Raw genomic sequence first — 12,103 nt, 5'->3', positions numbered from 1 at the left:
TTCAAAGCCAGAGACTTTTTGGCTGTGAACAGGAACAACCCTCAGAATTGAGGACAGCCTACAAGCAAGTGTAGCCTACAACAGACTCCTTAATGAAAATAGATGTTCTCTCTTCAGGTGGATATCTCATTATTTTTCCCTACTGCAACTAGTCTGAGAGCTAGGTAAAAAGAAAAATCCGAAAGCAAAAAAATGAATGTTCTCCACCATATGTTACTTCCACCATAGTCCACGAAAGTTGAGACTTGTCCAGACACAAAACAACAAACTATCTTTATTTAAAACATAAATGCTCACTATAGAAGGCCATTTTGGTGAAATGAGGTAAAATAAAATAGTAATATTGTTGTTAAAGAAATGAAGATGGAGGGCTGGGAATGTGGCTTAGTGGTAGAGTGCTTGCCTAGCATGCATGAAGCCCTGGATTCAATTCCTCAGTAGCACATAAACAGAAAAAGCCGGAAGTAGTGCTGTGGCTAAAGTGGCAGAGTGCTAGCCTGGAGCAAAAGAAGCTCAGGGACAGTTCCCAGGCCCTGAGTTGAAGCCACAGGAATGGCAGAGGGAAGCGGGGCTGTGAGAGGGAAAGGGGAGAGGGGGAGGGGGAGAAATAGAGAAATGAAAATGGAAAACAAAGAAGGAATAGGACCCCCTTACCATGATGAACTCTATGGTGGCTAGGAGTATTAAGAATGAGTTCCAAAGGGCCAAGATTATTGATAACCTGTAAAACATAAAAAATGTTTATGCACAGTTACCATTAAATGTGTACATGATACACAAGTTTATTTATTTATTTATTCTTGTGGGGCTTGAATTTTGGTCCTGGGTGCTTTTCAGCTCAAGCCTAGTGCTCTACCACTTGAGCCATCAGTCCACTTCCAGTTTTCTCTTGGTTAATTGAAGATAAGAGTCTCACAGACTTTCTTGCCTGGGATAGCTTTGAACCGTGATCCACAGATCTCAGCTTCTTGAGTAGCTAAGATTATAGACATGAGCCACTGGCACCTGGCTAGATGTGTTTTCAAAGTACCTATGATACAACAAGTTTTCAAGTTTGCATTAAAAATGAGAAATATGAAGCCTCTGGTTTCCTTGAAATGATCTGTTTTCCTGTGGCTTGGCTGGTTTATCATTGTTGTTGTTATTTCAACATACCATGTAAAATAATGCCCCTTTTCTTTCGTTTTTCTTTTTCATGGTTTTACCCCGGATATCACTATAACTGATTTTAGTACCCTGAGTATTGTATATACGTGCATTGGAACAGGGAGGGAAGAGGGAATACCAAAATCCAGAGACAAAGGATAACCAAATGCAATAGCAATGCAATAGCAATACTTACAAAATTTTAAGGTGTAACCCAATTGTATTACTCATGGGTGGGGGAACAGGGAAATGGGGAGGGGGCAGGCAGAGGAAAAATGAGGGAGTAGGTAAAAAGTTGGATGAGAAATGTACTCACTGCCTTATGTATGAAACTAACATCATTTTAACAATAAGTGAAAGAGAGGGGGGGGTATACCTGGAGTTCATACAAGAATAATAATGTCCTAACTTGTGAGAAGTATTACAGTAGTATGAGGAAGAGTGGGGCTGACTCTATTAGATCCTCTGTTTATTGTGTGCCAACTTGGGGAAATGACAAGCTTTTGTTGTTTATTTCTGGTCAGCCATATTGCAGAGCCCATGTTTGCCTCAAATTCACAATCTTCTTACCTCCCTCTTCCTGAGTTCTGGGGTTACAGATGTGCAACACTGAGCCTGGCTAAGTGAAGTCTCCTATAACTACATATCCTCCTCTCTAAAATGGAAATGACATTTCTACAACATAATGTAGCTCTAAGGATTCCAAATATTACTGTATTTGTATGCACTATTGTCACGATACACTTATCCCAGGTTTCATGTTGATTTATGCTTTGTACTTTCAACTATGTATTTACGCTGAGTACATGGCTAATAGGAGAAAACATAGTGATATATTCATCTTCTGGAGTTGGTTTCTCCTGGCAGCCAGTCATGGGAAAACAACTTGGTGTTTCAGAAGTTACCTATTGGATCAATGCAATTTTGTCCATTCAGATAGAATCCTGAATAGTATCTTCCTTGTAGAATCACCACTCGGCATTCCATCTCAGTAGCATACTTAAGGGCTTTAAATCTGGCCCTCAATTCTAAACTGATCTTTCTCCATATTTCTTGTAGGAACATTCTATCCTAGAATCTGTAGATTCTTGGGGTAGTGAAGTCAGATAGATATCACAAAAGTACAACATGCTATATATAATTGATATTGCATGCTATATGATTATTATTGGAAAGTTTGGAAAAACTTCTAATTTAATTTATGTTGTTCAGTTGTTCACCAACCCTGGAATATAACATAATATATTACTTACTTTTACTCACATTCCAAACTTGTTTGTTAAGTTCTACAAATGACAACGTCAATAAGGTATTGTGGAATTTTGCAAAACCATTCATCTCTAGAATTTATTGATTTAATATATGAACGAAAATAATGTTTAAAGCTTTAGGAATAAAATAGCCTCTGAGGCTAATGTAAACTTAGTAGTATATCAGTAGCAAAAGAAAAAAAATAGGGAGATGAGCTTGTTTAAGGTAATAAGATATTTAAGACAAATATAATGTCAAAATATTTGATGTAGGCATTGTTTGGATATTTACTTAAACAAAAAAGATAATGAAAGTACTAGATAATAAAATATATTTTACCTGGAGTTTTAATGCCATTGTCACTGGGTGTGAAAATGCAATTATATGATAAGAGCCATGTAACTAAATTATAGAAGACACAAGAACATGTTTTAGCAGTGAATCAAAAAAAGAAAGTATAGTTGATATAAATGAATCAAAATTTGAGCTTTTGACAGAAGTGGGAAATGTATAAATCCATTGGGTTATGTCTTTTATTTATCTGAATGCTTGGATGTGTAAGATAGAATTGTAAGTAAAGAAAATCATATTCTAGCATCACAGGTAATAATCTCTGAGCCAACTGAAACTATTAATAGATCTCTAAACTTTGAAACCTACTCCTAAAGTGAAACAATATAAGGATTTATTTATTTTTCAGGTACTCTCTAACTTACAAACACCTAAATGATGATTGTTCCATAGGTTTGAGGCATTGGTGTAGCCATACTATCCTTAGCTTATGGGAACACTACCTACTGAACTGGAGTGGAGATAATGAGACATTTATCAACCTACAGTCTCCACAGCCAAGATGCCACAGTCCTCTCCCTATTGTCCATTGCTTACAGGTCAGAAGGAGTTGGTCCTTTCCTGTGGCCACCCTGCCCAGCTTCTCTTCTACATGCAAAAGGCATGTGATATCACATGTTCTATTTAATGTCAGGTCTTCTTTTCTCCTTCCCTTAATCTCCCTCTTCCTTTCAGTCTTAATTTTGACAAGGAATCCTCTTTGTGCACTGTGACGTTAGTATCATGAGAAATGAACTTTGAGTTCCCAACAGTGGAAATTCAACCAGTCCAAACCACAGAACTTATTTTAACTGTTAATCTGTATTTTTGTACTCAACTTGGATTTTTTTAAATTGTACTTTTTTATTTTTACTTACTCTATATATTTTTCAATTACAGAAGTTCAAAATATTGTGAGTCCACATCTCATATCAAGCAATATTCTTATAAAATAAGACACATAGATATTACCTCACAAATATAGCACTGATAACTAAGAATCAGAAAAGAGTGATGCTCAAAGGACCATGTATTTGAATTTACTCTATCATTCTCTGTTGGAGGAAAAATATTGACAAAGCAGAATGGTGATGGATAGAGAAGAAAGTAAGGTTTCTAGGCAATCATAACATTGAAATTTGATGCTTTGACTGGGCTTTGTATCTCTGGCAGAGCACCAGATGGAAAAGGAAAAGGCCATTTTGTCCCTGTTTGTCTCGTTGGTGCCTAACATGTGTTATAAAAACAAACAACAAAAGGAGGTGGAGGGGCCCATACTGACTAGCTTCTGCTGCCCAGATGCGTTTCTGATCTGTGTTCTGGCATGTGTGCAGCCAGATTTAAAGCCACACAAATGGTGAATGCATTCAGATGGCTGGAGCCTTGGCTGAGTGCATTACTTTTTTTTTTTTTTAATGTCAAGTTCTTTTCCTGAGGAAAATCTTTTGTTTGTGTAGGCTAAAACATATTGATATCAATATTGAAAGCTTTTCCCTTCAAAAAAAACTAAGTGAAAAGCCAAGTACAATATAATCAGCCACAGTAAAATTCCCTGATAAGGTCTAGAAGTAGCTTGAAGCTGAGGAAGACCACCTCAGAGCACATGATTCATCTTTCAGACAATAGAGTCAGAGCCTCTCATGTAGAAAATGCTTCTGTTTCAAAGTCATGGAGAATTCATTAATATTTAGTAAGAGTCAAGCATAACGATTTAATTATTGCCCACTTGTTGCAAATTCAGCCATTTAGCAATTCAACCACATCTAGCAGTTATATTCACTTCCTGAAAATATGTTACTCTAGGAATAATTGCATCTATTCTAAATTTTAGAATAAGTTATTTGTCTTACTTTACTAGACTTAGATGTATAGGGCTTCAATATAATAAAAACCAATAAGCAATTATAAAATAATGTAAAACTGTCAGGTTGGAGTCCAAGTTTTAATAGCTTTGAATAAGTCCTAAAGCCTTTTCAATTTCAGTTCACAATCTTCTGTATTTCTGTCATATTGCTTTTAAAGAAATAGAACATATTTGTATCTAATAAAAGCAATTCAGAGTTTTAAAATTTTAACAGAAAATCCTTGTGACTCTCTATCAGATTAAAATGATTCCTGGTATTCAGAAGCCTGGGAATTTGAGTTTTTCCACATTCTTATGTGGTGTTTTTCAGCTCTTTCTGGAGCTTGTTATGCCACCAACACAATGTTCTCAGACCTATAATTTTTTGGTCAGGCTTTTATATTCTGAGGAACTGGGGGCAAACAAAGGCTGTTCACGGTCTTCAAAAGATTGGGATACCATGAAGCTCAGTACCAAATTTTATGGTTATGTGCTAATGAATATTTCTTTTTCTGATGAAGGTATACCACTTTTATTAATTTAACCAACAGGAAATACAAGTTCCCCAAAGTTAAGAAACCAATATCCTAAACAGAGATGATTTTATTATTTCGTTCATCCTTATTTTATTGTTGTTTGTTTTCTAATTTTCAAAATTCGAGGGTTAAAACATATTTTTTTTAAAAAAAACTTGAGTTTTTGTCCAAACTTCTAAAATACAAACTATAATGGTTTGTCTGTTTCAAGAAATCATTAAACTTTCCAGAAAGATTATTTCTTCAGCTACTTTTGTTTGCATAAAGAAGATTTATTCATACTTGTAATGAATTAAACATCTAAAATATTAATGAAGTTCCCACTGTAACTTTATATCTTTTTATCTAGCTGGAATAGTTCTGCTCTAGAAATTGGTAAATACAAATTACATCTCTATCAATGAAATGCCTTTTTGTACTAAGTATAATTTTTTCTTGATTTAATACATACTTTCTTCTTGCTATTATTTCTTTTCGTCCTCCTTCTTTTTGCAATACTAGGATTTTATATCTTGGTGTCATGCTTTTGGGCACGTGTTCTACCAGTTAACTTGTACTGCTAGCAACACATTATTTCTTTTTTTTCTACTTTTTCGTGTGTTTTAGATTTTCTACCCAATTGTAGCCTGGATCAAGATTTTTCTATCTAAAACTTCTGTGTAGCCAGGATTTTTTTTATATGACCACTTCTAGCTTGTTTGTTTGAACAGAACTTCCTAAGTTTTCATCTCATCTGGCTTTGAGCCACAGTTCTCCTGATTCCCAATTCTTGAATAGCTTGGATCATAGAGGAAGCCAATATGCCTGGATGTGTATTGAAACATTCTCTATCTTACATGACCTGAAATATATACTTCTATAGGGAAAAATTACTTAACATCTATAAAGCATCAAAGTAAATATTATAAATAATTGTTATTAGAAATTATCAGTATTCCATTCAACATAATTATTTTCAATGATTTTTAATTGGAAAACATCAAGTAGGTTAGATAATTGGAGCTCAATAAGAAGTACAAAACTAATTAATTAATAAATTTAGACAATGAGATTTGCTTTTAACAAAACAATTTGATTTTTGAGTAAAATTAATTTCAGTGATAACTTGAACCAGTCAGAAAATTTCCTCCCTCATCTTACTGTGATGATTGAGATTAGAAAGCAGATTTCTTAAATTGGAAAACAAAATGTAAAATTAAACTTAATGTAAAATTAAATATTTAAAAATGTGCAAAATAAATTCAATGTAAAATTAAATGAAATGGAAATCAAATTTTAGAATATTGGGTATTTTCCCTCCATTCATTTTTCCATCTGCACATCAGTAGTCAAATATTTATAATCAACTCATTTTTCAAAAGGAAGATATAAGCATATGTTGGGATCCAGCCTTTGGACTTGATGGGGGAAGGGCATTGGAGAGCACTGCCCTTCCCCCTAGCCCTGGGGAATGGGGAAGCAGGCCACAATTCTCTGGGTCCGGAACCAGAAGTACCGGCTTTGCAACCAGCCCCCAAATTTCTCGCCAGCCCAGGCACCCCCAGTCTCTCCCTGGTGCAGCGCTTTCGAGTGACATTAGCTCATGAGGGGGTCATATGTCAAGCTCACAGCCTATCAGCGTCCTGGCAGGTCAGTCTCCTTTCGTTCCTTCCTATCATTTCCCTTTACCCCTGCCTTAATAAATCAGATTGCTCTTGAAGCTTCTCCGAGACCCCCATATGCCTGGCTTTCTTTACTGGTAAGGAGGTGGGCAAAGCGTTCTCGTTTGGCCTCGTGCAAGTGAGGTCAGTGCTGGCTCCCCCGCCCCACCCTGGCCTTACCTGCAGGCCGGGTGACCAGGGGAGAGGGTGAGAAAGGGAGTTGTGAGAAGCCTAGCTGAGCCTTGATCTCCACGCCAGGGGAGGCCACCCGAGCCCGACAAGCATATAGTTGATTATAAAATTATTTCCAAACAAGTGTTTGTGAATTTGCCCATTTCCTGTATGAGAGGGAAAATCCAGAGAGAAAAAGTATGTCTTTAAAGGGAATCCCCATTATAAAAATGAAAGTATAAACCACATAGTAACTGCTAGATTTCAGGAGGGAGAAGTGAAATCTCTGCAGTATGAAAAATGCGGGCCTTCACGTGAGCCTGGATTTTGGTGCTGACATCCATTGGACCTAGTCCAGGCCTTTCTCCATAGTGTGTTGCATAATGGTTGTACCAAAGGGACTTCATACCATTATAGGTCTCCTGGTTTCAGTGCAACCCCCATGTATAGAAGAAAAACTAAGCCAGACTCTAGCACATTTATCATTTCATATAAAAAAATCATAGTCATGTTAGATTTAACTGACAATGACATACTTAAAGTTCAGCATGAAAATGGGAAAACTTCTTATGTAAATCAGTTGCAAGATTCTATGAAAGCCTACACTAAAGTTTGAATGAATGGTTAAGTAATGTTTAGTTGGCTTTTCCTTGGTGAAGTCCCAACTAACTCCTCTTTTCCTTTCCTTTCTCTTTTATTTATCTAAGTAAAGGAGCAATGTATGTAACTAAATGTTACAAGTCTAGATGAAAAGTCTTTTAACTAAATGTTACAAGTCTAGGTAGAGAATCTTTCATATGTAAGGATTTTTTTTTTATAATTAAAGATACACTCACAAATACCTGAGTGAAAAGTTAGTATTTATAAATATTTGTCTGCTTTTCCAGTAATAAATTTTCATGTTTAGTCCCATTTATGGCAAGTTAACTGAAAACATATATATACATATATGTATATATATCCCTGTATTTCCTTATTATATAATCATAGATGTTAAATATTAAAATGCAATTTTTTCTATTAAGTAAAAATTTTTTCTATTAAGTACAAATCCATCATAAAAATGTTCTATTATCATTAAGAAATATCAGAGCACTGAGACATATTCATTAGTCTTCATCATAGTCTATTATTATAAAACTTACACAGCAGAGTGCCCGTGACTCATGCCTATAATCCTTATTTCCCAGGAAACTTAGATCTGAAATTCCAAATGAATCCAGGCAGGAATATCTCTGAAATTCTTTTTCTTTTTTCTTTTTCTTTTTTTGGCCAGTCCTGGGCCCTGGACTTAGGGCCTGAGCACTGTTCCTGGCTTCTTTTTGCTCAAGGCTAGCACTCTGCCACTTGAGCCACAGTGCCATTTCTAGCCATTTTCTATATATGTGGTGCTGGGAATTGAACCCAGGGCTTCATGTATATGCAAGCACTATTGACACTAGGCCATATTCCCAGTCCCTCTGAAATTCTTAAATAACATCAGAAGTAGAGATGTGACACAAGTGGTAGAACATTGGGCCTTGGGCACAAAAGTTCATCGACAGTGGTCAGGCCTTGAGTTCAAACACTAGGACCTGTATTCACATACAATTGTTATTGGAGACAAGCATGGTGACCAACACCTATAATTCCAGCAACTAGTGAGGGAGAGTAGCTGGAGCACTTCAGAAAGGTGGTAGTACCTTGGTAGATAACCAAGGTAAAAGTTAGTGAGACTTCCATCTCAACAAGCTGGTTCTTCTGCTAGGATTATCCTAGCCCTGTACTAATTATTCACAATGAAGCAAACCACAGAGTCTATGTTTCTTTGGATCTGGATGACTTCCCAATAGCTCAATAGTGATGTCCATATGAACACATAATATGATACTAAGTGAAATGAACTCCAAGTTATGGAAACAAGTGGTTTATCATTATCGTTTTTATTTTCAACATACCATGTGGAATTTTTCCCTTTTACTTCTGTCTTTCTTTCCCCGTTTTTACCCCTGATATCACTGTAACTGACTTTGGTACCCTAGATATTGTATATATTTGTAGTGGAACTAGAGAAGGAAAAGGGAATATCAAAATCGAGGGACAAAGGATAAAAGAGAAACCAATGCAACAGCAATATTTACAAAACTATGTGGTGTAAACCAAAGGCACCAACTAATGGGGGTGAGAGAGGGAAGTGGGGAGGGGGGAGGGGGGAGAATGAGGGAGGAGGTAACAAGTTGGATAAGAAATGTATGCATTGCCTTATGTATGAAACTGTAACCCCTGTGTACATCAATTTGACAATAAAGAAATTTAAAAAACCAAGCTGGTTGTAACAGATCACACCATAATCCCAGGTTCAAGGAAGGCTGTGGGTAGGAGGATACGGTCCGAGGTCAACTCTGGGCAAAAAGACAAGACCTTTTCCCCAAAAATAACTAAAGTAAAAATGGGCTTTGGCATGGATGAGGGGGTAGAGCACCTGACTAGCAAGTGCAAGCTCCTGACTTCAAACTCTAGTATTATTGTCAGAAAAAGGAAGGAAGGAAAGGCCGGGAGGGGAGAGCAGGGCAGGGAAGGGTAAGAAAGAGGGGAGGGAGAAATAAAGAGAGAAGAGAGAAAGAAGAAATAAAGAGAGAGAAAGAAAGAAAGAAAGAAAGAAAGAAAGAAAGAAAGAAAGAAAGAAAGAAAGAAAGAAAGAAAGAAAGAATGAATTAAGGAAGGAAGGAAGGAAGGAAGAAAGAAAGAAGGAAAGAAAGAAAGAAAGAAAGAAAGAAAGAAAGAAAGAAAGAAAGAAAGAGGAAGGAAGGAAGGAAGGAAGGAAGGAAGGAAGGGGAAAGAAAGAGAAAGGGAAAAGGGAAGGAGGGAGGAAGAAAGAAAGGGAGGGAGGAGGGAGGAAGGGAAGGAGGGAAAGGAAAGGAAAGGAAAGGAAGGAAGGAAGGAAGAAAGGAAGCAAGGAAGGAAGGAAGGGAAAAATTCTATTTTAATAATTATCAAAGAATCATACCTTCAGCCAGCCCATTCACTCTAAAAGTACTTACTGAATTTCTAGGGAATTTACTATGAAATGTCACATAGTGGGATAACGAAAATCACAAGCTAACATCAACTGCTTTATTTCCTAAAGGTTAAATGAATAGCCATACAAAATATTTTATTGAATATTTATCGAATATATATATATATGTGAATACAATAATCATTAAGAACAGAATAATCCTCAGAGTTTTAGAATAAAAAGGATAAAATCCATGGATCCTGCAAGTCTACATAGTAATGATTTATTTCTCATCTTTAATTAGTTGATCTTTACCTCTCATTGTTTTCCTGGTTCAGAGCTTACTCAATTTGAACATTTATGGATAGCTCTACACTGTATAGCATCTGGTGATGAAATGTAAGAAATAAAATCTTAATTACTTTGTCCAGTCGTTCTGCTGTGCTAATTCAAGACAACACACTCAAGTATTTAGACAGATGGTAGTGGTGGCCATATTATAGCCTTGATTTCTCTACAGGGAAGCCAGAGACTGCAGAGGGCTTAGGACATGTGCTGTCTGACCAGTCTCACACTTTGAAATACTCGACAAATGCTGATTTATTCACTGCCAAATGTTTTCCTATCTGATTAGGCAGTTTTCTACTTCAGTAAGCATGTAATGTGGAGGTAGCTGAATTTCCACACCAAGGAGTGAAAAAACAATATTTATAGTTTGGAAATAAAACATTCTGGAGGTATCAAGGACTGTTGGGATCATAAAGGGCTTCATAGGGAGTAAATTTTGGATGAATCCAACCACAGGGTTAAAGAGTTAAAGACTTGGTTTTCAAAAAGACTGGGCCCAGAGGCCATGTTTATACAATAAACAACCATTTTAAAGGACTGTGTTTATAATAAATTATCTGGGAGGCCAATTCTTGTCTCTTATGATTACTTTATTCCTCAGACAAGAGAACAAGAGCTGGACAAGCCAAATTTTGTGGAATTTATTTTAGCTTACTTCTTGAATAATACTTTGCATTTCTTTTTTGAATAGACAATGTGAATAGAATAAAATACTATGCAAGGAGAAATAGAGACCAATACACTCACATTTAACAGTAATTTTTTGATAGAAGGAAACAGAAATATTTACATATAATAATATCAATGTATATCTACAAGTTCAAATAGATGTACAAATAGAAAAACAACCCCACTCTATAACAGCAATGCTATGTTAAAAGAAAACAACTGAAAAGGTTAAGTAGTCCATGTTGAAAAATCTAACCCAAATAGTCTTGGAGTAGAGGATTCGTACTTTTGACTCATTCCAAAACTCACTTCATTGTGAGTGCCATTATGATCGTATTCCCAATTTAATTACCAAAGGCTGAAGAGTGGATAATTGTAATATTAACTTACTGGTGTCTAACCATTAGGTAATCAAAAGAACAAAGCAGAGAGGAACCTGCATTTCAGCTTCCACTAACAAATATCAGACTTTTGTGCCACCCCATATTATACATTTTGGTATATTAAGATTATCGAAACAAATCAATTAAATTTGAATCTCACTAAATAAATGCCCAGTTAGTACACTGAAATCTACAATGCCCTGTGTGTCTTACCTCCATTTCCTTGGCCATCCTACTGGTAAAACTTCCCTCCTAGAACCAAGCTATCTTAACAAAATAGGTCAATTCATTGAATCTTCAGAAGATTTTTTTTTTTTTTTTTTTTTTTTTTTTGCCAGTCCTGGGGCTTGGACTCAGGGCCTGAGCACTGTCCCTGGCTTCCTTTTGCTCAATGCTAGCACTCTGCCACTTGAGCCACAGCGCCACTTCTGGCCATTTTCTGTATATGTGGTGCTGGGGAATTGCACCAGGGCCTCATGTACACGAGGCAAGCACTCTTGCCACTAGGCCATATCCCCAGCCCCCAGCCCCTTCAGATTTTTTTAAATCAATAGATTCTCTGATTCAAGGCTTTGCTAAAAGTGCTCTTTCTACTTCTATTTTTTTTCCTTTCTGCTTCTTTATAATACACACATCTAATTAGAGAATAAAGTCAACACAATCACTTTATCCACTTTTAATTATTTGACCTTCAGTTATGTTTACTTTAGTTGTAGGCATTGCGAAGAAAAAAGTGAATAAGTTATCATGTTCTTAAACACTTGCATGTCAGTTCCTTTTTTGTAGTGCTTAAACTTCATCAGCTCAAC

General features: G+C 36.2%; 1 protein-coding gene across 1 annotated transcript in view; it reads right to left on the bottom strand.

Moving 5' to 3' along the window:
* Window positions 1-12,103, bottom strand: part of Agmo (alkylglycerol monooxygenase) — a 302,224-nt gene that overhangs the window by 149,010 nt on the left and 141,111 nt on the right. The window contains exon 6 of the mRNA XM_048339753.1: window positions 655-721. Within this exon, the coding sequence (XP_048195710.1) occupies window positions 655-721 (67 nt within the window). The remainder of the gene's footprint in view (window positions 1-654; window positions 722-12,103) is intronic.

The sequence above is a fragment of the Perognathus longimembris genome, chromosome 2, assembly GCF_023159225.1.
Source record: "Perognathus longimembris pacificus isolate PPM17 chromosome 2, ASM2315922v1, whole genome shotgun sequence".
NCBI lineage: Eukaryota > Metazoa > Chordata > Mammalia > Rodentia > Heteromyidae > Perognathus > Perognathus longimembris.
Note: the sequence above shows the minus strand (reverse complement) of the source record. Positions and strands in the feature narration are given on the sequence as shown.